The sequence below is a fragment of the Lithobates pipiens genome, unplaced genomic scaffold (genome assembly GCF_037356315.1).
Source record: "Lithobates pipiens isolate NorthernLeopardFrog02 unplaced genomic scaffold, aLitPip1_a1.2 Scaffold_27, whole genome shotgun sequence".
Classification (NCBI taxonomy): domain Eukaryota; kingdom Metazoa; phylum Chordata; class Amphibia; order Anura; family Ranidae; genus Lithobates; species Lithobates pipiens.
The window spans coordinates 30,421,710-30,449,651 of NW_027507788.1; the positions used below are offsets into that span (position 1 = coordinate 30,421,710).

At 42.2% G+C, this 27,942-nt stretch overlaps 1 protein-coding gene across 1 annotated transcript in view; it reads right to left on the reverse strand.

Moving 5' to 3' along the window:
• Nucleotides 1–3,029: 3,029 nt before the first annotated feature.
• The window catches only part of LOC143933721 (uncharacterized), a 35,407-nt gene continuing 10,494 nt past the window's right edge, over nucleotides 3,030–27,942 (reverse strand). The window contains exons 3-9 of the mRNA XM_077456716.1: nucleotides 25,276–25,428; nucleotides 24,359–24,505; nucleotides 22,133–22,270; nucleotides 18,573–18,692; nucleotides 15,006–15,161; nucleotides 12,961–13,101; nucleotides 3,030–8,163 (exon numbers count right to left, since the gene is read on the reverse strand). Of these exons, the coding sequence (XP_077312842.1) occupies nucleotides 6,167–8,163; nucleotides 12,961–13,101; nucleotides 15,006–15,161; nucleotides 18,573–18,692; nucleotides 22,133–22,270; nucleotides 24,359–24,505; nucleotides 25,276–25,428 (2,852 nt within the window). The 3' untranslated portion in view covers nucleotides 3,030–6,166. The remainder of the gene's footprint in view (nucleotides 8,164–12,960; nucleotides 13,102–15,005; nucleotides 15,162–18,572; nucleotides 18,693–22,132; nucleotides 22,271–24,358; nucleotides 24,506–25,275; nucleotides 25,429–27,942) is intronic.

The following is a 27,942-nucleotide window of genomic DNA, read 5'->3' on the forward strand; positions in this document are numbered from 1 at the left end:
CTAGTGACTGGGTGGGCTAAGGGATCTTGGATAGTGCTGGTACTGGGTATTGGGCACAGAAAGCTTATACGGCGGACCTACTCCTCTTGAGTATGGGGTCTGTCACAGTGTCCCTTTAATTTTTTTGAGCAGTGTATTTGGGACCTGAAGAAAGTTTAGAAAATGGCAACCAAACTAATAAGAGGCATGGAGGACCTTAGCTGAACTGAATTTATTCTCTAATGAGAAGAATTAAGGAGGGATACGATCTACATGAATCAATACATAAGTGGTCCATATAGTGGACTTGGTGTTGAGTTATTCACTATAAGGTCATCACAGAGAACAAGGGGGCATCCTTTACGTCTGGAGGAAAAAAAAGTGTTTGTGACAGGAGTCTCTTTGGCAAGGGGGGCCATACTTACCTTAGAGAGCTCTGGGAAACCATTTTCCAGCTTCCCAGGCCCCTCTTGTGTGTAACTGACCCTGTGTCTATTAGGGTCACAGGGTGACCCGAGAAGCCCAGCTGAGTCTACCCTAACCAGACTCCCAGTACAACCATACCCTACTCAGCATTTCGTGTTACCCGTGTTATCCTGGGTCTTATATGTATATGGTTTATGTTGAAAGTTGGGGAGGCTTCTCCACATGGGACAGAAATGTTTTTGAACAATATCCCAAACTAATAAGAGGCACGGAGGACCTTAGCTGAACTGAATTTATTCTCTAATGAGAATAATTAAGGAGGGATACGATCTACATGAATCAATACATAAGTGGTCCATATAGTGGACTTGGTATTGAGTTATTTACTATAAGGTCATCACAGAGGACAAGGGGGCATCCTTTACGTCTGGAGGAAAAAAAGTGTTTGTGACGGGAGTCTCTTTGGGCAAGGGGGGCCGTACTTACCTTAGAGAGCTCTGGGAAACCATTTTCCAGCTTCCCAGGCCCCTCTTGTGTGTAACTGACCCTGTGTCTATTAGGGACACAGGGTGACCTGAGAAGCCCAGATGGGTCTACCCTAACCAGACTCCCACTACAACCATACCCTACTCAGCATTTCGTGTTACCCCTGTTATCCTGGGTCTTATATGTGCATGGTTTGTGTTGAAATTTGGGGAGGCTTCTCCACATGGGACAGAAATTTTTTTGAACAATATCCCAAACTAATAAGAGGCACGGAGGACCTTAGCTGAACTGAATTTATTCTCTAATGAGAATAATTAAGGAGGGATACGATCTACATGAATAAATACATAAGTGGTCCATAAAGTGGACTTGGTGTTGAGTTATTCACTTTAAGGTCATCAAAGAGGACAAAGGGGGCATTCTTTACATCTGGAGGAAAAAAAAAAAACTAACCTTCACATACGGAAAGGCTTCTTCACAGTAAGAGCTGGGAAAAGGTCAAATAGACTCCCTCACATATTAGTTCTGGCCAGCCCAGTAGATTGTTTTAAAAAAGATCTGGAGGTATTCCTAAATGTACACAATGTAACTGGATATTAACATCTATTTTTGATCCAGGGAATATCTGATTGCCTTGGGGGATTAGTCCAAAATGTATAAAGCTTGTATGAGCTGTCAAAAAAAAAAGGGGGGGGGGGGGCTGAAGTTACACTCTACAGAGCTCAATGAGGGGAACTCTGAGAGCTGATTAGAGGGAACGGACATCCCCCCCCCCCCCCCCCCACCACAGCACACAGGAATAGTGCTGGGGCTTCCTCCCCCATCACCTTTATTCTCTTGGTGTCAGGAAAACCTTTTAGAGGGATATGCTTTGTTCATATTTCATGTCTAAGGTTTACAACCACTTTAAATGAGGTCCCAGTTTTGCACCACTATTATACATTGTAAGAAGAAGATGAAGAAACAGACACATACACACATTTATAAACAGGAACCCACTTTTATTAAAAGATCAGCACGTCAACAAATTATGTCATTAAAATGTTAATCAAATAGTAAGTTATTATAGAAAATAGTGTGTTATTATAAAATAAAAATACAACTGATAGTTTGAATGTTCACCTGCACTGACCCTGATACAATATAAAAAATAGGTGCCTACAGAACAAAAAAAAAAACTTATCTTGGGGGAAACAATAACATTCAAAGAGGAAAATCTACAGTATCACCCAGTTGCTTCATCCCTTCAAAGTGCTTAGTAAAGAAAAACAATATGCGTCAGGTATATTATTTTGTAAAGTATATATAAACCATCACCCTGTAAAACATTCCATTCCATTTAAAATAGAAATAAAAGCCAAAACATTTGAGTATAGATATATAAACATTATAAATACCTTTTCTTTCTCCCTTTTTTTTTTTAAATAAGTGATCACATAAGCCTTTTTTTTCAGCTGCATAAGGAGCTCAGAGATCTGGGGAGGAGAAACAGCAGTGCACTGGTCTTACCAGTGAATGGCTGTGTGGAAAAAGGGGGGGGGGGGCGTGTCAGGACAAGTCTGATCATTGGTGGAGACCAGACTGAGTTCCCAGCACAGCTAGAAAACTGACCACACAGTGCCTAGTGTGGTCAGTTTTTTAAGGAAAGCAGAGGGACTGGCAGGATCAACAGGTATTTCACACAAAAGAAGCAATACAAATAGACCAGAATACTTTTTCATACAAGTACATGGTACAGAAGGCATATATTAGGCTTATGAAATGTTAGATTTACATATTCTTTAATGTTACAGTATAAAAAAAGACGATATGGACAAAATTTGTCGACATCTGATAACCTACCCATAAGGCCACATACAGTATACCTACTGTGTATACGTGCATGTCTGTGTGTATATAAATATCTATCTATCTATCTATCTATCTATCTATCTATCTATCTATCTATCTATCTATCTATCTATCTATATATATATATATATATATATATATATATATATATATATAGATATATATATATATATACACAGTATATATATATATATATATATATATATATATATATATATATATATATATATATATATATATATATATATATATATATATATACACACAGTATATTTATATATAGATAGATAGATAGATAGATAGATAGATAGATAGATAGATAGATAGATAGATAAATAGATATAGATATACACATATACACATGTGGCTCCTGGGTCATTACCGGAAGGCAGGATCAGTGAATGGACATCGGCTGATCTCCCTCTCCTCTACCCCCAGCACCCGCCATGCTGGGCTATTTTTCAGCAGGTACGTGGGGGAACTCAGTTCCAGCACCTCCAGCACTGAATGTATATAATAGCAAGGGGTATGGCGTGTGCTGGAGCTCTATTGTCACTGGTGGGGATCTGTATTTGTGTGAGGGTTTATTGTTGCTGGTGGGAAATCTATTGTTGCTGAGGGGAGGGGACTTATTTTGCTGGTAGCAATCTACTATTGAGGGAGAGGTCTATTAGTCCTGCATGCTGGAGAGTCTATTGAGGCTGGCTGCTGGGAGATCTGTTGTTGGTGCTGGGGTGGATCTTTTGTTACTGGAGGGAGGTTTATTCTTGTGGGGCCTATTGTTGCTTGAGTGGGGTCCATTGTTGCTTGGAGAGTCTATTGTTGTGTGAGGGATCTATTGTTGCTGTGGGAGTATATTGTTGTGTGAGGGATCCATTGTTGCTGGGGGAGTATATTGTTGTGTGAGGGATCTAGTGTTGCTGGTGTGGAGTCTATTGTTGCTGGGGAGTCTATTGTTGCTGGGGTGGGATCTATTGTTGCTGGGGGAGTCTATTGTTGTGTGAGGGATCTATTGTTGTTGGGGTGGGGTCTATTGTTGATGAGGAAGTCTATTGTTGTGTGAGGGATCTATTGTTGCTTGGGTGGGGTCTATTGTTGCTGGGGGATCTATCGTTGCTGACTCCAGGGGATCGATTTTACTGCTTTTTTTTGTTTTTAGACAAGAATGAATTCCATACAAACTAATTAGAAACACAAAATCATACTGGGGCAGTACTGGGAGGTGGGTAGGGGGTGGAACCAAGGGACAGTGCTCAGAGAAGGGTAGGGGGCAGAGACAAGGGGGACTCAGAAGGGGGGAATTCCTGCACCTATTCTCTGAGAAAAAAAGCCCTGGTTAAAGGTAAGTATCAACTTACTGTATTCCTGCAGGTACATTCTACAATAGCAATAATGATGAAGGATTAACTAAGCAATGACTCAACGCGTTTCGTTGACAATTTCAACTTCATCAGAAGAAATGATTGGTGACCAATAACACCAATAGAACATGCACGGTGTTGGATGGGATATGAGGGTTTTAGGCTTACTTTTATATATGTAACTGATGTATAAAATGTTCAATTTTATGAATAATTTGTATCGAAATGTTGTTTGGTACCTTACAAATTCCCATTCACCATACCTAGATTTCTGATTAGTAGGGCTTAACCCTAAAGTTTGGCTGCCTCTAAATAAGTAAAACTAGTTTTAAAGGGGCACACGGAATGCTGTTTAGAGACAGTATCATGTCATGTCTGTCCTTAGCAGGTCATCTAACACACGTTTATATGTAGAGGCCAAGGACCAGGCTTTCAAAAAAGTTTATGTAGAGGAAGAAGACCAGGCTTTCAAGAGAGTTTATGTACAGGAAGAGGACCAGGCTTTCAAGAGCATTTATGTACATGGAGAGGACTAGGCTTTCAAGAGAGTTTATGTATAGGAAGAGGACCAGGCTTTCAAGACAGTTTATGTAGAGGAAGAGGACCAGGCTTTCAAGAGAGTTTATGTAGCGGAAGAAGGCCAGGCTTTCATGAGAGTTTATGTAGAGGAAGAGAACCATGCTTTCATGAGAGTTTATGTAGAGGAAGAGGACCAATCTTTCAAGAGAGTTTATGTAGCGGAAGAAGGCCAGACTTTCATGAGAGTTTATGTAGAGGGAGAGGACCAGGCTTTCAAGAGAGTTTATGTAGAGGAAGAAGACTGTTTTTCAAGAGAGTTTATGTAGAGGAAGAGGACCAGGCTTTCAAGAGTGAAATGTAATGGAAGAAGACCAGGCTTTCAATATGTACAGGAAATGAACAAGGCTTTCAAGAGGGTTTATGTACAGGAAGGTGGCCAGGCTTTAAGAGAGTTTATTTAGAGGAAGAGGACCCAGCTTTCAAGAGATTTTATATAAAGGAAGAAGACCAGGTTTTCAATATATTTATGTAGAGGAAGTGGACCTGGTTTTCAAGAGTGTTTATTTAGAGAAGGAGGACCAGGCTTTCAAGTGAGTTTATGTACAGGACAGGGACCATGCTTTCAAGAGAGTTTATGAAGAGTAAAAGGACCAGGCTTTTAAGAGAGTATATGTAGAGAAAGAGGACCAGGCTTTCAATAGAGTTTATGTAGAGAAAGAGGACCAGGCTTTCAATAGAGTTTATATAGAGGAAGAGGACCAGGCTTTCAATAGAGTTTATGTAGAGGAAGAGGACCAGGCTTTCAAGAGTGATCTGAAGTTCAAGTGTATGTTACACACAATACTTATTTTTGTATATGTGTTCACATACATGTATCTTACTGTAATTTTCCTGTTCTTCTTCCTTTTGAAGTATCTGGCTTGATCCTGCCAGTCACCTATCTTCCGTGTCCCAAACTGACCACACAAAGCACAGAAGCTGATCTATGGTCAGTTTTTATCCTTTGGCTGACCATTCAGAGATACAGGACACAAACATAGGCATACCTGTACAAATCACAGCCTTCCTCTTGAGCACGCCCCCTGCTCAAGCACCACCTGCATCTTGCTTAGGCTGAACAGACTATGGGATATAGGCACGCAATGTGCCTGCACAGTATCCTGTAACCTCACTTCCATTATGCGGAAAAAAATATGCTTGGTCACATGACAGAGCCTTTAAAACTTAAAAAAAAGGTTAAGAAAGTGCATTTCGTAAACAAAGGAAAGGTATAACTATAATATACAGTGTCTATTCACAACTACTTTAGTAACCACAGTGGGAAAAGATCAGAACCTCAGTAAGGTTTTTATTGTTGCCTGTGCCTTTCTGTTCCGGTGACCCCCTTTCCCTTTATTTCTTGTACTGCTATAATAGGGGTGTCACTGAGACAAATGGTGAGGGGAAGCTCTCCAAGGAAGTCACAGACAGATATAAAAACCTGACAAAGTTGTAACTCTTACACTTACTCTACTCAAAGCTAACAACAAAAGTTGGGCTATATCCTAAGTATATACAGTATGCAATGATGAACTGATTGAATAAAGCCAAGCAATATACGCAGTCAGATGACAAAGCATAATAAAGGGTAGATTGTAGATTTTTCGGTTGCTTTTACTTTTAAGAGAATCTGCAAAATTTGGGGTAGTGGTTGTAGTTTTAGTGGTTGTTTGTGGAACCTTGGTGCTACTACTACTGGTAGAAGGTCTAATAGTAGTGGGACTGCTGGTTTTAGTAGTATTGACAGAGGATGTACTAGTTTTAATAGTACTGGAGGAGGATGTAGTAGTGCTGGGAGGTCTGGCTGTAGTAGTATTGGGAGCAGATGTGGTAGAGCTGGGAGGTCTGGTTGTAGCAGTAGTGGAAATGGATGTAGTAGTGCTAGGAGGTCTGGTTGCAGTAGTATTTGGGGAGGATGTAATACTCCTGGTAGGGCTGGCTGTAGTAGTACTGGAGGGGAATGTAGTAGTGCTGGGAGGGCTGGTTGTAGTGGTACTTGGAGCAGATGTAGTAGTGCTGGGAGGGCTGGTTTTAGTAGTACTGGGAATGGATGTGGTAGTGCTGGGAGGGCTGTTTGTAGTAGTGGGAATAGATGTAGTAGTGCTAAGAGGGCTGGTTGTAGTAGTAGTGGGAATGTATGTAGTAGTGCTGGGGGGGCTGGTTGTAGTAGTAGTGGGAATGGATGTAGTAATGGTGGGAAGGCTGGTTGTAGTAGTGGGAATATATGTAGAATTGCTGGGAGGGCTGGTAGTGGTAGTAGTGGGAATGGATGTAGTAGTGTTGGGAGGGCTGGTCGTAGTAGTAGTGGGAATTGATGTAGTAGTGCTGGGAGGGCTGGTTGTAGTAGTAGTGGGAATGGATGTAGTAGTGCTTGGAGGGCTGGTTGTAGTAGTAGTGGGAATGGATGTAGTAGTGCTTGGAGGGATGGTTGTAGTAGTAGTGGGAATGAATGTAGTAGTGCTGGGAGGGCTGGTTGTAGTGGTACTTGGGGCAGATGTAGTAGTGCTGGGAGGGCTGGTTGTAGTAGTGGGAATATATGTAGTAGTGCTGGGGGGGCTGGTTGTAGTAGTAGTGGGAATGGATGTAATAGTGCTGAGAGGGCTGGTCATAGTAGTAGTGGGAATGGATGTAGTAGTGCTGGGAGGGCTGGTTGTAGTAGTAGTGGGAATGGATGTAGTAGTGCTTGGAGGGCTGGTTGTAGTAGTAGTGGGAATAGATGTAGTAGTGCTGGGAGGGCTGGTTGTCGTAGTACTGGGGGAGGATGTAGTAGTGCTGGGAGGTCTGGTTGTAGTAGTGGGAATAGATGTAGTAGTGCTGGTTGTAGTAGTGGGAATAGATGTAGTAGTGCTGGTTGTAGTAGTAGTGGTAATGGATGTAGTAGTGCTGGGAGGGCTGGTTGTAGTGGTACTTGGGGCAGATGTAGTAGTGCTGGGAGGGCTGGTTGTAGTAGTGGGAATAGATGTAGTAGTGCTGGGAGGGCTGGTTGTAGTAGTAGTGGGAATGGATGTAGTAGTGCTGGGAGGGCTGGTCATGGTAGTAGTGGGAATTGATGTAGTAGTGCTGGGAGGGCTGGTTGTAGTAGTAGTGGGAATGGATGTAGTAGTGCTGGGAGGGCTGGTTGTAGTAGTACTGGGGGAGGATGTAGTAGTGCTGGGAAGGCTGGTTGTAGTAGTTGTGAGAATGGATGTAGTAGTGCTGGGAGGTTTGGTTGTAGTAGTAGTGGGAATGGATGTAGTAGTGCTGGGAGGGCTGGTTGTAGTAGTAGTAGTAGTAGTAGTGGGAATGGATGTAGTAGTGCTGGGTGGACTGGTTGTAGTAGTAGTAGTAGTAGTAGTAGTAGTGGGAATGGATGTAGTAGTGCTGGGAATAAAAATGTTACTATCATTACAAAATATTTTGAATTGGATAGGCTGCTGTCCATTCAGACTTATTCCAGTCACCCCGTAGTTGCATGCGCTGTCTGTTCCGCAGCCTTGCACAGACTCTGTCACCAATGTACTTCCTGCAATCAAATCAGAACATAACATATATGTATTTTGTTTTCTATAAATTGGAATCCAACTATACGCCGATCAACCAAAACATTATGACCACCCATCATAACCCATCAAGGCATGGGCTCCACTAGACTTGTTTTTCCAGGACATCTCACAGATGCTCGATTGGATTGGGATCTGGAGAATTTGAAGGACAAGTCAACACCTCAAACTTATTGTTGTGTTCCTCAAACCATTCTTGAGTTCATCAGACCTGGCCACCTTCTTCCGTTGCTCTGTGGTCCAGTCCTGATACTAACATGTCCATTGTAGGCACTTTTGGCTGTGGACACCGGCCAGCATGGGCACCCTGACCAGTCTGTGGCTACACAACTCCATACACAACAAACTGCGATGCTCTGTGTGTTCTCACACCTTTCTATCACATCCAGCATTAGCTTTTTCAGTAGTTTGAGCTCCAGTAGCTCTTCTCTTGGATTGGACAACCCAACCAGCCTTAACTCCCCACCTCCATTGATGAGCCTCGGCCCCCCAGGACCCTGTTGCTGGTTCACCAGTTTTTAGTCCTTGGACCACCTTTGGTCGGTCCTGACCACTTCAGACCGGGAACATCCCACAAGAGCTGCAGTATTGGAGACGCTCTGGCCCAGTCATCTAACCAATTACAATGTGGTCCTTGTGAAAGTCGCCCAGATCCTTACACTTGCCCATTTTTTTTTGTTTGCTTTCAACACATCGACACCCCGCTTTCAAGATTCATTGTAACAAGATATTCATTGGTATTCTCTTCACCTGTCAGTGGTCATATTTTTACGGTTGATCAGCGTATGTCTTTATTAAAGGTTCAATTATAACAGGCTCAAAGAGAATGACAAATCTATTACTGTATACTATTATAACAATAAGACTGGGTTCCGTCTCCCAGCAGGGGTCCGGTGCGTGCCGGTTCACCGTTTCAGGTCCAATTTCAGCCCCAATTTTGGGCTGAATTCGGACCTGGAACAGATCAATATCGCCTCGCTATTGCGAATTGGAATGCGGAGAACCCAGCCTACAGGTTCTGGTCCAGTATTGTAAAAACCCGTGGTCTAGCCAGGTATCATCCCAATAGTAGCATAGTCCAATGGCAAAGTGTGATGGGACTTTAATTACCAGTCGAGTATAAGCCGAGTTTTTCAGCCCATTTTTTAGGCGGACCCCCCCGACTTATACTCGAGTGAGCCATACAGCAGCCGTACCTTTGATTACTAAAAGAGGGGGTGTCTCCCGCTGTGTTATGCAATCTGTTTGTCGGCCCTCCATTGTAACAAAGCCCCTCCTCCCCCTCGCCCGTGATAGAGGAACACTGATACAATGCTGGGAAACTGTATCAGTGTTCCATCTATCACAAGACTGCACAACACAGCGGGAGACATCCGCTGTTTTAGTAATCAAATGTATGGCTGCAGGTGGGCACAATGAGGCTGCAAATGGGCACAGTGAGGCTGCAAATGGGGACAATGAGGCTGCAGATGGGCACAGTGAGGCTGCAGATGGGCACAATGAGGCTGCAGATGGGTACAGTGAGGCTGCAAATGGACACAGTAAGGCTGCAAATGGACACAGTAAGGCTGCAAATGGACACAATGAGGCTGCAGATGGGCACAATGAGGCTGCAGATGGGCACAATGAGGCTGCAAATGGGCACAGTGAGGCTGAAAATGGGCACAGTGAGGCTGCATATGGGCACGGTGAGGCTGCAGATGGGCACAATGAGGCTGCAAATGGGCACAGTGAGGCTGCATATGGGCACAGTGAGGCTGCAAATGGGCACAGTGAGGCTGCAGATGGCCACAGTGAGGCTGCAAATGGGCACAAAGAGGCTGCAAATGGGCACAGTGAGGCTGCAGGTGGGCACAAAGAGGCTGCAGATGGGCACGGTGAGGCTGCAGATGGGCACAATGAGGCTGCAAATGGGCACAGTGAGGCTGCAAATGGGCACAGTGAGGCTGCAAATGGCCACAGTGCGGCTGCAGATGGCCACAGTGCGGCTGCAGATGGCCACAGTGCGGCTGCAGATGGGCACAGTGAGACTGCAGATGGGCACAGTAAGGCTGCAAATGGGCACAGTAAGGCTGCAAATTGGCACAATGAGGCTGCAGATGGGCACAATGAGGCTGCAAATGGGCACAATGAGGCTGCATATGGGCACAATGAGGCTGCATATGGGCACAATGAGGCTGCATATGGGCACAATGAGGCTGCACATGGGCACAGTGAGGCTGCACATGGGCACAGTGAGGCTGCAGATGGGCATTATTTACCCAGTAGCTGCTGCTTTTTCCCACCCTAGACTTATACTCGAGTCAATACGTTTTCCCAGTTATTTGTGGTAAAATTAGGTGCCTCGGCTTATATTCAGGTCGGCCTATACTCGAGTATATACCTTAGGTGGCAATCAAATATCAAAAATCCAGTGTTTTTTATCCTAGGAGGTTTTCAAGGAAGCTGAGGTCTTAGGGGGCGATTGCTCCTGGTGAAGACGGGGTCGCTGACAGTATCTCTGGATCCATGTCGTTTGCCCCCTGGTTTAATGTGTGATAATTAGTGTTTATTACTATCAAACTATAGCAAACAATCTGGGCAAATTCAGGTTTGAAGTTGACCTTCATAGCCACATGCAGAATTTAGGAAATGTGAATAAAATGTGTTAGTCTATAGGAATCTTCTACATATATTTTTTTATCATGTTGACTGGGGGTGTAGGGTAGGGGGCCCAGCTGTGGGATGGGGTGTCTGGTTGTTAGGCCTGTACCTTATTAACATGGTCCTGGAGATAGATGACCCCATTCCACAGGGGACCAGACAAATGTTGTTACTGCCTTCTTCCTCAGCAGAACAAATGTTGATTATTTGTGCCTTCTCCGGTATCTTTGGACCTACGAGATGGGGAATATCAGATGGGAGCCTCGCAAACTTAGAGATGACCCTGATCTGTATTTCCCTAGTCCTTACAGCCGAAGCTCTTCCCATGTTAAGTATTTTCACTTTATGAAGTTCCTAGATAGTCGAATATATTTAAATACTTTGGTGTTATACTCCTTTCCCACCTCAGAGAGGCTGGTCCTCCTTTGAAAATCGACGGATTCTCCTCCCATTTTCTCTATTCCACAAATTTCCCATATAAAGTGGACTAGCAGGTCTAAATCCACTTCTGGTAATACTTTGGCACGAGCCCCATACATTGGGTCCCCATTTAGTAAGAGATGATGTTCCTTTTCTTGCTTTACTAATGCACGGTACACACACGATCGGACTTTCCAACAACAAAACCATAGATTTTTGTTCGAAGGATGTTGGCTCCAGCTTGTCTTGCATACACACTTTCACACAAATGTTGGCCAACAATTAAGAACATAGTGACATGCAAGACGTACGTGATATCTCCATTACGAATGCTAGTTTTACAAGACCGAGCACTTCTGGCTCATACTTGATTCCGAGTATGTGTGAACCTTTGTGGACTTGTGTATACACGATCGGAAAGTCCGACAACAAACATTTGTTGGTGGAAAATTTGAGAACCTGCTAGTCAACATTTGTTGGCCGAAAGTCCAACAAATGTTTGATGGAGTGTACACATGGTCGGATTTTAAGCCAACAAGCTCACATCCAACATTTGTTGTTGGAAAATCCGACCGTGTGTACGTGGCATAACAGTTGCTTCCCTACGGTGTATCATTCTGCAGGTGCTGACTCTAAGACCAAGGGAGTCTTGATTTTCATCAAGTCCACCTTACTGACCAACTGCTGGACCCAGAAGGTAGATTTATTTTCCTAAAAGGAACTTGGAAAAATAGACCAAATGTGTATTATCCTAACTCTAAACAGGTATCCTTTTTACAGGAGGTCCTCCTACAATTTGGGACTTTTCATTCGGGTCTCTTGATTCTGGGGGGGGGATTTTTACACGGCACTGACTCCACTTCTTGATACCTCTTCTGGAATCTCCTCCATTCCTCCCCCCAAAATGCTAATAAATACCTTTTTTTTTCATTGCATGCCTAATTTTAGTCAACACTGGGTCTCTATGGCTGATGGACCTGGTGGCCCGGTTCTTGGAAGAAGTTAGGCTGGCCATACATTATACAGTTTTCCATTAGATTTACCAAAACCATATAATATGAGGTTAAACTTTCAATTTGTATGCAATCAGGCAGGTCCTTGTACTATATAGTTAATGGTAAATCTACAGGAAATTGAATAGGAAATTGGTATAATTTATGGCTAGCTATACAAGTATTAAAATGCCCTGATGGGTGGATGTCATTCTGGATGGGTGGACGTTCCTAGGTAGGCTTTGCATGTAGACCAGTTTGAATGCAGACCACCCTAAGTCATGCCCACGTGTGATGTTGAGCCTCCATGATTGAAACATCTGAAATCCAATGAATGATAGGGGTGGACCAGGGACAGTCAGGCTGGGGAGAAATGAGCTAGACAACAATGGATGTCCTCCAGCCAGGAAATGAAATGGCCTCTATCCACTTTGATTGCACATTGTGAGAAGTTCACAGTGTGCAGTGAAATCAGAGTAAACCATTTCAGGAGAGGAGCCGGTACCACTGTGTAAAACTGAAGAGAAGGTTGAAGTTCAGCTTTAAAGCAGACTGCGCTATCTGTGTTTTAATGCTGAGCTTTCCTTCATTGGTGCTTCCTCCTAATGCCCATCTGAGCAAAGTCATGATTATAACACAGTTACTGAATGCAGAATCAACCCAACTCAATGTTTTCCTTGTGTTGATCATACGGCGGGCACTTACCATTTTTTACTGCACTATACGTGACGCAGCGATTCTGATTGCCCAAGCACTGCACGGTGCTGTCCAACAGACACGTGTTAGAGCTGTTCGAGTAACAAGATCTGCAGAACAGGTTGGCATTATTTTGACTCACTGCAGGAGCTGGAAAGTCACAAGGAGTGTTAGATAACAAAAATGACTTACAGATATCAACATTTCATGATCAAGCCTATTTTTTATTTTGTTACAAGTTAAAATCAGTATTTTTGCTAGAAATTTACTTTAAACCCCCAAACATTACATGTGTGTGTGTGTATATATATATATATATATATATATATATATATATATATATATATATATATATATATATATATATATATATGATTTTTTTTTTTTTTTTTGGAGAGACCCTAGAGAATAAAATGGCGGACGTTGCAATATTTTATGTCACACTGTATTTGTGCACCAGCCTTTCAAACACAATTGTTTTTGAAAAAATACACTTCAATATATAAAATAAAAACTAAACAGTAAAGATGATGTTACACCTAGCAAATAGATACCTAACATGCAAAAACTGAAATAACACTCCTAAAGCCACATCTGTATAACACCCCTTTTTCCCTAGATACCTAACATGTCACCCTTTAAAATTGCGCACACATGTGGAATGGTGACAAACTATGGTACTTAAAAATCTCCATAGGCGACACTTTAAGATTTTTTAACGGTCACTAGTTGAGAGGTACAGTGGAGGTCTAGTAGAATTATTGCTCTCGCTCTAATAATTTTGGGGATACCTCACTGTTTACATTTGCGGGAGTGACTTTCGTATATGTTTGCTTTGACATGCAAGCACGGAAGGATGAGAAGCTTTTTTTTTTCTTTCTTTAAAATTAATTAATTTATTGTTTTTCTTTTCATACTTTGCCTTTTAAAAAAAAAAAAATGATCACTTTTATTGCTGTCAGAAGGAATGTAAACAGTAATCGGCAGTGACAGGTACTCTTTATGGAGGGATCTGGGGTCTGAAAGAGCCCAAACCCCTCCTCTGTACTTAAAAGTATTCAAAATGCCAAGATCAGCGTTTTTGAATACTGTGTTTTTTTTTTTAAATGGCGCCGTTGGCTTCCGAGTAAAACGGAAGTGACGATGTGATGAATCGATGTGTGGTAGAAGGAAAGAAAATTGCATAACCAATGGTCTGCTTTATTAAATATGGCTATCAGCTCCATCTAGTGGCCATAATGCAATATTTTCCTGATTCGTTGTCTTCTGTATGAATGAAAGACATTCAACCTGGAGAGAAAATAGCCTAATGGCATATTGTCTTACCCCAATTTACATTAAAAAAAATTACATGCAGTTTTTTGTTTTTTTTTCACCAGAACAGGAATAAAGGGAAAATCTTCCAATGGGGGACATTTGTTCTGGTGACAACCAGGGATTCCCTCACTTTGGTAGGATTTCCTCTCACTTATGCCACGTACACACGACTGGACGTTTCAATGGACTTTCGGCGGAGTTCCAACAGACTTTTCCAAACGAATGGACTTGGCCACACACAAGCACACCAAAGTCCGTGATGATGTACGACCGGACTAGAATAAGGAAGTTCATAGCCAGTAGCCAATAGCTGCCCTAGCGTCGGTTTTCGTCCGTCGGACTAGCATACAGACGAACGGATCTTTCGACCGGACTGTTTTATTTCTAGGTCCGTCTGACTTTTGGGGAAAACAAGTCAGCTGGAGCCCACACGCGATCGAATTTTCTGTCGGATTCCGGTCCGCCGGACCGAGTCTGCTGGAAAGTCTGATCACATGTACGCGGCATTACTGTTTGGCTATGGGACCGGAAGTGAAGGGAAATCTCCCCAATAGGACACAGATGGCAAAAAAACCTGACAAGGGTTATAACCCATCCTTACTCTATCCAACAGGGAACAAACAAGTTTTACCTTTAGTCCTACTTTAATTATGTGTTATTGGATAAAGAGCAGTGTAATTTGACATCATATACTATAGCTATATGTATGAATACCGTAACATGTTATGTGTGCATACCGGTGGTGGTGGTGGGTGGGACACATCTACTTGTATTACAGCAGGTGGTGCTGATTACAAGGTTTCTTGTTGGATAACTGATCACAATGGCCCGGCCGCACTCACTGGAGTTCCCACATCTCCCTACTTGGTCCATGGAAAGTACATTACCTAAAGCTAAAACACATACATGGTTATGATATAGTTTGTGTGTATGTATATATATATATATATATATATATATATATATATATATATATATACAGTGTATATATATATATATATATATATATATATATATATATATATATATATATATATATATATATATATAAGAGAGCGAGAGATGCTGTAAAGTAAGAATGCTTTCAACAATATTTATTTTGATATAATATTGATTAGTATATAATTTAATTCATAATAATTTATACTTTATATTATATATATATTATATTATATATATTTTATATTATAAATAATCATTTTAATTTAACTTGAAGTAATTTACAAAATGCAAAATTTACAAAATCTCATTCAAATCAGCATTTGGTGTGACTTCCCTTTGGCTTCAAACCAGCATCATTTCTTATGCCTCGTACACACGATCGGATTGTTGGTCAACAAAACCGTGGAATTTTGTCCGAAGGGCGTTAGCTCAAACTTGTCTTGCATACACACGGTCACACAATTGTTGGCCAACAATTACGAACGAAGTGACGTACTAGACGTACTACATGGTTTTTCAGCTCTTTAGCAGGGGCTTCTTCTGCTAAATTTCGTATTAGTAGAAGTTTGGCGAGTGTTGATTCGCACTTTTCTTTTCACATTTTTCATTTATCGCTTTTCATTTTGCACTTTTCAGTTCCTTTCTGAACGGCCGTTCATCAACCAGCCATGTTGCGGAATCGGAGGACATAAAGTGTTATTTATTATTGGCCTTGGAGTTATTGCTTTGACATTATTATTTTTTTTGAATAATAATGATTTGATTTTGTATATTTTCTATATTTTTGGATGAATAGAATGCACTTTTTGGTTAAGTTCTATTGGCAAATTGTCAAATTTTTTTTTTTAATGCACAATAAAAAAATTGTGGAAAATAATACTTGGCTGTGGGTTTTACTTCAAATGACAGTTTGGGAGTAGGCAGTTACAGTTTAAAGTAAAATTGACCAACATAGTTGCATCTTTAATCTTAAAAACTTCGGGAAAATGGTGTTGTGGTAACTTGCCCAAATGAAAAAAAAGCATAATAATATTATTCTTGATATCACTAGAAAAAAAAAAGCCTTTGAAAATGTGTTTGCAATAACTCCATCAGTATCACCAGCAAAGCAGCTTCATTATTATCCAATTAAAGAAGAAGGGAATTGTGAGCTGCATTTGGAGATTTAATAATTTGCCGCATCACGAATGTTAATTCTCCATTACGAACGCTAGTTTACAAGACCGACTGCTTCTGCTTTGGAGCATGTGTGTTTGTACTTTCGACTTTTGTCTGACGGACTTGTGTACACACAATCGGAAAATCAGACAACACACATTTGTTGGCGGAAAATTTGAAAACATGCTAGCCAACATTTGTTGGTGAAAAGTCCAACAACAATTGTCCGATGGAGCATACACACAGTTGGATTGTCCACCAACAAGGTCAGATCCAACATTTCCCATTGGAAAGTCAGATTGTGTGTGCAAGGCATTACAGGTGTACACTTTTTACACTTGCACAGAGTCATGGATTGTATAGGATTAGAGTCAGGTGTATGATTAACCAATTATACTCAAGCAAGTGTTAATAACCATCAATTCCATATGTGGGCTGAAACACAGTCATTAACTAAAACAAAAACAGCTGTGTGGGAGGCTTAGAACTGGGTGAGGAACAGACAAACTCTGCTACTAAGGTGAGGTTGTGGAAAACAGTTTCATGTCACAGATACGGCATCAGTTAGGTCTTTCCCATGCAAAGATTTCTAAGCAGACCAGGGTTTCAAGATGTGCTGTTCAAGCTCTTTTAAAGTGGAAGTAAACCCATCGATTTAAACAGTTAAAAAAAAAAGGCATGTCGGGAATGCTAACTGCACATTGGCTGTGCTCTAAGCCAAACTATCAAACCATCCAATGGCTGGTGTCATAACGAATCACATGTGCAGCACCATAGCAGTTGAAGATTAAACAGAGGCAAAGATGGCAGCTTCCTTGGCTGAAAACGATGGGGGAGTTTACTTCCACTTTAAAGAGGGATTCCACCTAAAAAAAAAATATTAAAAGCCAGCAGCTATAAATACTGCAGCTGCTGACTTTTAATAAATGGACACTCACCTGTCCCGGGTTCCAGCGATGTCGGCAGCCGAGGCCGATCGATCGCTCGGCCCTCGGCTGCTGCCGCCACCATTCTAGGTGAGGGAATCAGGAAGTGAAGCGAATCGGCTTCACTTCCCGGTTCCCTACTGCGCATGCGCGACTTGCGCCGCGCAATAGGAAATCTCCACGCTATCACTGGGACCCGTGTGTGTCCCAGCAGACAGCGCGGCAGGACAAGGAAATGGCGTAGACTCCCGCGGGAGTCTATGCCCGGAAGTGGGTGAAAATACCTGTCTTTGACAGGTATCTCCACCTCCCTCCCCCCTGAAAGGTGTCAATTGTGACACCGGAGGGGGGAGGGATCCGATCAGCGGAGGTTCCACTTTAGGGTAGAATCCCGCTTTAAGTAGCACAAAGAAACTGTCAATTTTGTTGACTGTAGATGCCGTTGTCGGACAAGCAAACCTAATGCAGCAGATGAAAGACACACCATGTTTACTTCCCTTCGCCATTGGAAGATGTCCAGAAGTGCCATCAGCCCAGAACTGTCAGGAACCAGTAGGACTCAGGTACACCCATCTACTATCTGGAGAAGTCTGGCCATAAGTGGTCTTCATGGAAGAACTGCGGCCATAAAGCCACCCCTCCGACATGGAAACAAGGTTAAACACCTCAACTATGCATGAAAACATAGGAACAGCATACCCATAGCTCCCAACTGTCCCTGATTTCGAGCAATGTCCCTCTGTCCCTCTTTCCTCCTCATTTGTCCATCATTTTGGTCTGATCTGTATAGTTGTATATAAAATGCATTCCTTCCTTCATTCCTCAATAGAGCTTTCTTTTAGTGGCATTTGATCGGCACTTTTTTTTTTTTTCAGATATAAATTAAAAAAGACCCAATATTTAGTAATAATACTTTCTGCTATAAAACATATGCAATAAAAAATAAATAAATAAGTTCCTTCAAGAGCCGTGTGCAAGTGTACATAGAAGAACTGATGCTGGTTTGAAGGCAAAGGATGGTCACACCATAATTTGATTCAATTTGGATTTGTTTTCTGTTCATTTACTTTCCATCATATTAATTGGTAAAAAATAAACTATTAACACTTCTATTTATGAAAGCATTCTTCATTTATAGCATTTTTTACGTATATTTAAAACTGTAGAAACATAAAATTAAAATTACATTGATCTAAAACTGTTAATTTGTCCATTAATCTATTTCTATACTTGACTTTTTTTTTCTGTATGATAAAGTAATATAGTATCAGAAGTTACCATCTGTGGTTTGGTAGAGCTCCGTCACACAAACGTCCTCCGTTGGTAAGCATATATAAGGGTTGTACAGAAGCTTTAGGTTGGTTGAATTTATGTAGTTGTTACAGAAGAGGATATTGTCTAGAAAAGATATTAAAAATAAGTTATTAACAGTTGGTGAATATGAAATATGCTTGTCAGGAATTGATGTAGGATGGCTTCCAAGGGGGGGGGGGGGAGCCACACACACAGTGGGGGGTATACACTAAAAAACTGGTGCACACAGAATCTGGTGCAACTGTGCATGGTAACCAGTCAGCTTCTAATCTCAGCTTGTTCAATCAAACTTTGACAATAATGCCTCGTACACACGATCGGAAATTCCGCCAGCAAAAGTCCGATGAGAGCTTTTGATGCGGCCGTGTGCATACTCCATCGGACTTTTGCTGGTGGAATTCCAGCCAGCAAAAGTTTGAGAGCAGGTTCTCAATTTTTTGGTTGGAAAAAGTGTTGATCGGAAATTCCGATCGTCTGTAGCAATTCCGACACGCAAAATTCATACGCATGCTCATAAACAATTTGACAAATGCTCGGAAGCATTGAACTTAATTTTCTCGGCTCGTTGTAGTTTTGTACATCACCGCTTTCTTGACGGTCGAAAGTTCAGCGAACGTTTGTGTGACGTTTGTGTATGCGGCGTTAGGCCGGATTCACACTTTACGACAAACGCTCCGACATCGGGAGCTCATGACGCATGCACAATTGGGAGCTCATGTCGCAATTACGTGTGCAAATCAATGGTTCCCCATGAGGGCCGTCTTAACTGGTCTGACACAAGATGGTCTGACTTTGAAAAAGGTTCCTGCACTACTTTGGTCCAACTTTGAGCCTACTTCAGCCTACTGAATATTACTGAAGTCGGATCAAAGTCGGATCAAAGTCGGATCACCGTCTTAACTTACCCGACTTTGGCATGCGACTTGTTCTCTGATGATCTTGAAGGGGAACCCCACGCCAATAATTAAAAATAAAAATGACATAGAGTCCCCCTCCAAGACCATACCAGGCAGCCCAGCAGGCCAGGCCCCCCCCACCCCAAAGCACCCACCCCCCCATGTTGAGGGCATGCGGCCTGATATGGTTCAGGAGGAGGACGATCGCTCGTCCCCACCCTCTTTCCTGACCTGCCAGGCTGCATGCTCAGATAAGGGTCTGGTATGGATTTGGGGGTGACTCACGCCATTTGTTTGACATGGGGTCCCCCTTAAAATCCATACCAGACTGGTGTGGTCTTGGAGGGGGAAACCCATGCCTTTGTTTTTTTTTGTTGAGTTTCCCCTAAAGATTCATACCAGACACAAAGTGCATGGTATTGTTGGGATCAAAGTTGGATCCCTTTTTATTGAAGTCAATTGGATGTCAGACTTCAAGTCGCAGGGCAAAGTCAGATCCACAGTCGTACGACAGTTGTGTCATACCAGTGTGAATCCGACCTAAGGCTGGGTTCACACTGGTATGGTATACACTCCGACTTTGGGAGCATGTGTTACGTGATGTGTGTAAATCAGTGGTTCTCTATGAGAGCTGTCCTAACTGCTCCGACACAAGTCGGTCCGACTTTGAAAAAGGTTCCTGTACTACTTTGGTCCAACTTTGGTCCTACTTCAGCCCAGTGAATATCATTGAAGTTCGATCAAAGTCGGATCCTTGTCCTAACCATCCAACATGGTAAGTACAGCAGCAGAAAGCCTGGGTTCACACTATACTACACAACAGTAGTACGACTTTCATCCTACTTTGCTCTGTGACATCAGTACTACATTGGTCCTACATCCATCCGACTTTAATGAACAGGATATTATTTTGATCTGACTTTTCAGATAGTTTGACTTGTCCCTTGACCAATCAAAACTAACACACAATGGGAGGGGCTACAGCAGGGGCAGGAAATAACACAATGCCGGATGCCAAAGTTGGATGTTTAGGACAAGGATCCGACTTTGATCCTACTTCGATGATAGTCAATGGAATGGGCTGAAGTAGGATCAAAGTCGGACCAAAGTAGTACAGGGAGCATTTTCAAAGTCGGACCGACTTGTGTCGGACTAGTTAAGACAGCTCCCCATAGGGAAACATTGATTTTCACATGTCATGCGACATGAGATCCCAATGGCAGAGCGTTTGTCATACCAGTGTGAACCCGGCCAAAAAGGAATTTATGGAAGCTGAATGGTTACTATGCACAGCTGTACCAGATTTGGTGTGCACCAGTTTTTGTAAATACGTCAAAGCCAGAATGTAGGCTTCCCTATAGATTATGCTGTAGGTCTGGTTTAGGACCCACCCCAATCTGTGATTGAGCTAATAACGAGCAGCAGAACACAGATGGGAGTCATCTCTCTCTTCCTGTCAGAAGGATTTAAATCGGAGATGAATATGCAGGCATCAGAGTCGGAATTTCCGTCGCACAAAATTTGAGATCTGGTTCTCAGATATTCTGACAACAAAATCACCATTGGCACTGACAAGCACTGGGGATGAGCACTGATTGGCAGCTGCCTGGGCACTGATTGGCATTTCCCTGGTGGTCTAGGTTTGCATGCCTGGTGGTCCAGTGTGGTGGCCATCCCTGGTGGTCCTGGCAGCATCCTGGTGGTCCTGGGTGGGAATCCGAGGGGGGGCTGTGCTGGTAAACAATCAGCACAGACCCCCCATTGTCAAGAGAGCAGCCAATCGGCTCTCCTGTACTCGCGCCTGTGAGACGAGAGTGTGGAAAAACCAATCAACGGCTCTTCCTGTTTACATTGTGATGAGCCGTGATTGGACACGGCTAATCACGTCAGAAGCTCTTTACCGAGATCGGTGTAGCGGTGTTTCAGACAGACACACCACATGTTCTGGAGGGCCGTCGTATGACGTCCACCCAGAAAGAGAGCCGTGTCGCCCAGCCGCCATTTGACGGCCGGCGGGTGGGAAGTGGTTAAAGAGGAGCTGCAGTCTGCTCACATAATTTGTAATAAAAACGTCTTTGCCATTCTCCAGCTTACCTCAAACCACTTTGCATATTATTTTATTTATTTATTTTATTATTTTATATACACTGTGATTCTCTACTTGTCAAATTTGACATAGAAATCTCCCTCCACTGAATCTGGCTGCATCCATTTTAACTGTGGGCAGCTGAAGCTGCTGCCTGTTCACTTCCTGGATTTACACAGAGGCACGTCTCCAGCTCTGCAGCTCTCATTGACCCTCTTACGACTCATCCCCCCTCCCTTCCTAGCGAACTCTTACAAGAATGAGAGAGAGAGCTGTGCATGATGTCATAATCCTAGGCTTTTTACCAGACGAGAAACAGGAAGTGGGCTGTATAAGGGATTTACTTGCAGAAAAAAAATGTTTTACTATCCAAAATTAAAACAACAACAAGGGCAGAAGATTAAATAGATGGAAAGATAAAAAAACGATGGAAGGTCCTCTTTAAGGATGTATTAACGACCACAGAGCTGTCTTATTTTATATCTTTTACCTCTGCCTGGAGTTTGGGTTTAATCCCTAAATGTTGATGATAAACAAATTACTTGGTTTTAAGGTTGTTGCTTGGTAAGCAGAGATGTACGATTTGTACCCAGATGAACTACTGTAAAATAATGGAAGAAGTATCAATGCGAAAGCCGTATCACAACAGCCGGTCATATTTTCATATCGGGCGTTTCCGGCTAAAACAGAAGCAAAATATGACATGGTATTAGACTGGTATCCTAGGAAATTCTATAATAAATAGTAAGGTTAATGTGGTTATCATGTTGGGATTATCAATGTTCTAATATTAGCATAATCTAAAATTCAAGGTGCAACAAGTAGCATTCATCTGTCAGAATACCAGATAGTCACCAGTTGCATATAACGTAGAGTGCAGGGGTCAGGATTGTACAACATACAGAGTGCAGGAGTCAAGAGTATGTAACGTACAGAGTGCAGGGATTAGGAGTATGTAACGTTCAGAGTGCAGGGATCGGGAGTATGCAACGTACAGAGTGCATGAGTCAGGAGTATGTAACATACATAGTGCAGGGATCAGGCGTATGCCACGTAAAGAGTGCAGGAGTCAGGAATATGTAACATACAGAGTGCAGGGATCAGGAGTATACAACATATAGGGTGCATGGATCTGGAGTATACAAATAGAGATTGCAGGGATCAGGAGTACGTAACATACAGAGTGCAGGGATCAGGAGTATGCAACATACAGAGTGCAGAAATCAGGAGTATGCAACGTACAGAGTGCAGGGATCAGAAGTATGTAACATACAGAGTGCAGGGGTCAGAAGTATGTAACATACAGAGTGCAAGGATCAGGAGTATGCAATGTACAGCGTGCAGGAGTCAAGAGTATGTAGCATACAGAGTGCAGGGATTAGGATTATGTAACATTCAGAGTGCAGGGATCAAGAGTATGCAACGTACAGAGTGGATGAGTCAGAAGTATGTAACATACAGGGTGCAGGGATCAGGAGTAAGCAATGTACAGAGTGCAGGGATCAGGAGTATGCAACATACAGAGTGCAGGGATCAGGAGTATGCAACGTACAGAGTACAGGAGTCAGGAGTATGTAACATACAGAGTGCAGGGATTAGAAGTATGTAACATTCAGAATGCAGGAATCAGTAGTATGGAACGTACAGCGTGCAGGAGTCAAGAGCATGTAACCATCAGAATGCAGGGATTTGGTGTATATAACGTTCAGAGTGAAGGGATCAGGAGTATGCAACATACAGAGTGCAGGAGTCAAGAGTATGTAACCATCAGAGTGAAGGCATTAGGAGTATGTAACATTCAGTGTGAAGGGATCAGGAGTAGTCAACGTACAGAGTGTATGAGTCAGTAGTATGTTACATACAGAGTGCAGGGGTCAGGAGCATGTAACGTACCGAGTGCAGGTGTCAGAAATATGTAATATTACTTCTCCTGCTCCTGAAAGCAGCTGCTGCCTGCACTAATCCTCCACCTGCACCCCATAGAGAACAAAAAGTCCCCTAGTCTGGGACCAGTACAGAAAGACTGGCTCTGCCCCCCTATTGGCGACCACGCCTAGGGTGATAGTGCTGCCATGGGTGGCACCCACGTCAGGATGCTCATTTTTGCTGATACTGTCTATTTCAAAACATTCCCCGTAGAGGATCTTATTTACTGCTGGCCTTACTGTTGGCGACATAGTAAATAAGTAAAATATGGTTCAGCAAATGGACAGCTCTCTATACAAATCTGGAGTAGTAAAGCCTTGTATAGTAATGGAGGGATAAATGACTCAAAGCTGCTTTATTTGATTGTTGTGATCTTAGCCAATTATAGGATTATAAAAAGTTTTAGCAAGCAGGAGGAGCTCTCAGATTCTCTATCCGCATGCTATTATCAGAGCTAAACAGCTTCATCTAGAATGTGCACACTCAATGACTTACAGCAGTTAATAACCCCTTATCAGACCAATCAGCCAATGAGAGACAGCTGTGCCAGAAAAGGAGCTACTTCTGCTGTGCAGTCACTTAGCTGCCCATAGTTCTCTGAGAATCATTTGTTATGTATCAAAAGGTGTATCTATTAAGCAAAAATTGTGTACATATGGGACAAGAACAGATATAAATCTTCATAATGTATAAATGTAAAAAATGTAATTAAATGCGAAAAAATATAAATAAAAAAAATATATAAATATATATATTAAAAAAAATTCACCCAAAAAGGGCAGTTGAGGTAGACATGGATTGAGTATTATAATTTTCTGGGTTATGTATCATTATACACTTACTTGTGACAACCTCATTTTCCACATACTCCATGCACCAGCTCTGACTGCCTGTACATTGTATGACGTAGTCCATGGGGCACGGTACAATTTCCGTTCTGGTGCAAGCAGGGCAGGAGTAAGCATTGGGCACAGTGTTGACTGCAGGCACTGCATAAAAAAAGGAATGATGGAAACATGGATGGAAGGAAGGAAGAATGGATAAAAGGAAGGAAGAATGGAAGGATAGAAGGAAGGAAGAATGGATAGAAGGGAGGAAGAAAGGAAGGAAGGAAGAATAGAAAGAAGGAAGAATGGATAGAAGAAAGGCAGAATGGAAGGATAGAAGGACATTAGAATGGATTGAAGGAAGGAAGAATGGATAGAAGGAAGGAAGAAAGAATTGAAGGAAGAAAGAAAGGATTGAAGGAAGGAAGAATGGAAGGAAGGAAGAATTGAAGGGTAGAAGGAAGGAAGAATGGATAAAAGGAAGGAAGAAAGGAAGGAAGAATGGATAGAAGGAAGGAAGAATGGATAGAAGGAAGGAAGAATGGAAAGATAGAAGGACATTAGAATGGATAGAAGGAAGGAAGAATGGATGGATAGAATGAAGGAAGAATGGAAGGATAGAAGGAAGGAAGAATGGATAAAAGGAAGGAAGAATGGATAGAAGAAAGTAAGAATGGAAGGATAGAAGGGGATTAGAATGGATTGAAGGAAGGAAGAATGGATAAAAGGAAGGAAGGAAGGATAGAAGGAAGGAAGAATGGAAGGATAGAAGGAAGGAAGAAAGGATTGAAGGAAGGAAGAATGGAAAGAAGCAAGAAAGGAAGGAAGAAAGGGAGAAGAAAGGAATGGAAGGATCAAATTAAAGATTAGAAGTGGTAAATCATATAAAATGTGGTGACAACACTGAAAAATATTTTCTTTAATATACTTACAGACTGGCACTGTAGGGGTGCATGAGTTCGTAGTACAACAAGTAGTTGATGACACCGTTTTAAATTGTAAGTCTGTCATTGTGCTCTTAAGGTTACAATAAGTGGTGGGGGAGCACATTCTTTTGAACACATACATTGGGGGGTATCCACTATCTACAAACAGAGAAATGTATAGAGTCAAACACTATTCTCTCCCGCAATCTAAGTAGTAGTGGACTTATCCAAGAAATTAAAAATGTAATCATAAAACTTACAAGCTATATTTACTATGTAAAGCAGCCTTTCTTAACCTTGAACCCTTAAAGCAATTTTCAGGTCTCGGGAAAAGCTTGCTAAAATCAATTCAATGGGAAGAATGCCTCTTACATTGATGACCAATGGATAGAATGAACCCCCCCCCCCTCCCCCCTCTCTCTTACAATGGTAGTCTTCCACCCTTATATGAAGCTAGAAGGACCCATCGTGTAATGCTGCTGCCCTTGCCAAGTGCTGCTGGCCTAAAAACTATACAGGCATCATCAGGTGGGAGTTCTATCAGCCACAGCTCATGGGACCCTTGACAACCTCTGGAGGAACCCTAGGGTTCCATGAAACCCTGGTTGAGAATGGCTGATGTAGAATGATGAAATTTTTCTATATCTTACTGGTCAATTGCTAGTGCCTTTGGCTTTGGATGTGCTTCATGTGTAACCCCTTCTGCAGTTTACAGTGGGTGAGTATGGGTGCTCTGAGTGGTGTTTACTATACTTGTTTATACTATGCATAATGCATTATGTTTATATCGTGCTGCCTTTTTTTTTGCTTATGTTTCAAATTGTATAGCCTCCATCTCCTGAAGAAGAGAAAAGCACCATATTTGGAGTCTGTTGTTCATGTTCTACAATTGTTATGTTTTTACCCATTGTTTTGAGATAGTGTATATTTTTGGATTATAGAACAACAGTCATTATTATCATTCAGTATGTTTTGAGGGGTTACAATTTTTTAGTCTATTTGGATATGTTTGTAATGTTGTAATTAAATAGTATTTTTATACTGCATGTGTGTGGTCTTGTTTATGGGGTACCAAGAAAGTCCATCATTGTATTTTTTAGGGCTGTGGAAATTAAAGATTAATTCCTTGATTAATTGTTACTTTTTTTGATTGATCAAGATTCTTTTGATCGATCAAAAAAAGCATGTAGATCTTTTCTTTCTACCCATGACCTGGCATCCTTGCTAAGATCTAAGGAGACGTAAGAGAAGTTTATGGCCTGTGTTAACCCTTTTGATACCCACTTGCATAACCACCTGTTTGCACAGGGGTCCATGCCATAAGGTGAGAGTGATTAGTTAGACTGGAGGTGGAGGGATTGTCAAGCTACTGTGGGGAAAAAAAAGGACTTACGTCAGTGCTACAGTTTGAATTTAAAACGTATTTGTGTGAACTGTGAAGTTAAGGCATGGATTGTGGAAACGAACTAGTGTCGGGTGATTGTATATAGTGTATACCACATTTACCACTGACTAATGCAGACTTGCAATGCAAGAAGATCAGCTAAAAGTAGTTGGATCTGTATGTGCGTTATAATTAATCACAATTAGTAGATTAATTGATTTTAAAAAAAACGACAATTTTAATCACTAACAGCCCTACTATCTTTTATTATTGGATAAGTCTACAGTTGGGACAAGGTTTCCCCTCTATTTTTCCTGTAAATTTGGGTTTACTTGTTATAGCACTTATAGACTTGTTATAGACTTATCCAAGAAATTAAAACTTTTGCCTGAAAACTTGCAAGTTATATTTACTATGTAGAACATCCTTTCTTAACATTGAACCCTTAAAGTAATTTCCAGGTCTCAGGTAACCCTTGCTAAAATAAATTTAATGGGATCAAATGTCACTTATATTGATGGCCAATGGTGGTCATTGGTGGTCTGCTACCCTTACATAAAGCTAAAAAGACCAATGGTGTAATGTCCTTGCCAATCGGTGCTGGCCTTGAAACTCTGCAGGCACCATCAGGTGGGAGGTCTGTTAGCAGGCATGTACTGGCCATCGGGACTACCGGGAGTTTCCCGGTGGGCCGATGGCTCAGTGGGCCACTCTGATGTAAGGGGGCTGGCAGGGGCGGACTGACCATTCAGCCACTCGGGCACTGCCCGAGGGCCCTGGGCCACTAGGGGGCCCCATCAGGGTTGACAGCCTCAGTAAAACCAAGGACAGTATGTAAAAATCTGTGTTTTTTTTTTACATCTGTCTCTGAAATATCCCTTACTGACATCCCTTTGGTCTAAAAATCCTGAGATTATAGCTGCCCCACCTCTACAGTGTCTTCTCAGTCCAATAGAAACATGTCTGTGTATACCGTGTGATTGTATACTGCATGGCCCGTAATCACTGATTGCCTGGGGGCCCCATAATCTCCTATTACCCGGGGGCCTCACGAGTTGTCAGTCCGCCCCTGGGGGCTGGTAATGGGACACTCTGATGTAAGGGGTGCTGGTAGGACACTCTGATGTAAGGGGGATGGTAATGGGACACTCTGATTTAAGGTGGTGCTGATGGGACACTCTGATGTAAGGGGGCTGATGGGACACTCTGATGTAAGGGGCTGCTGATGGGACACTCTGATGTAAGGAGGCTGGTGATGGGACACTCTGATGTAAGGGGGTGCTGATGGG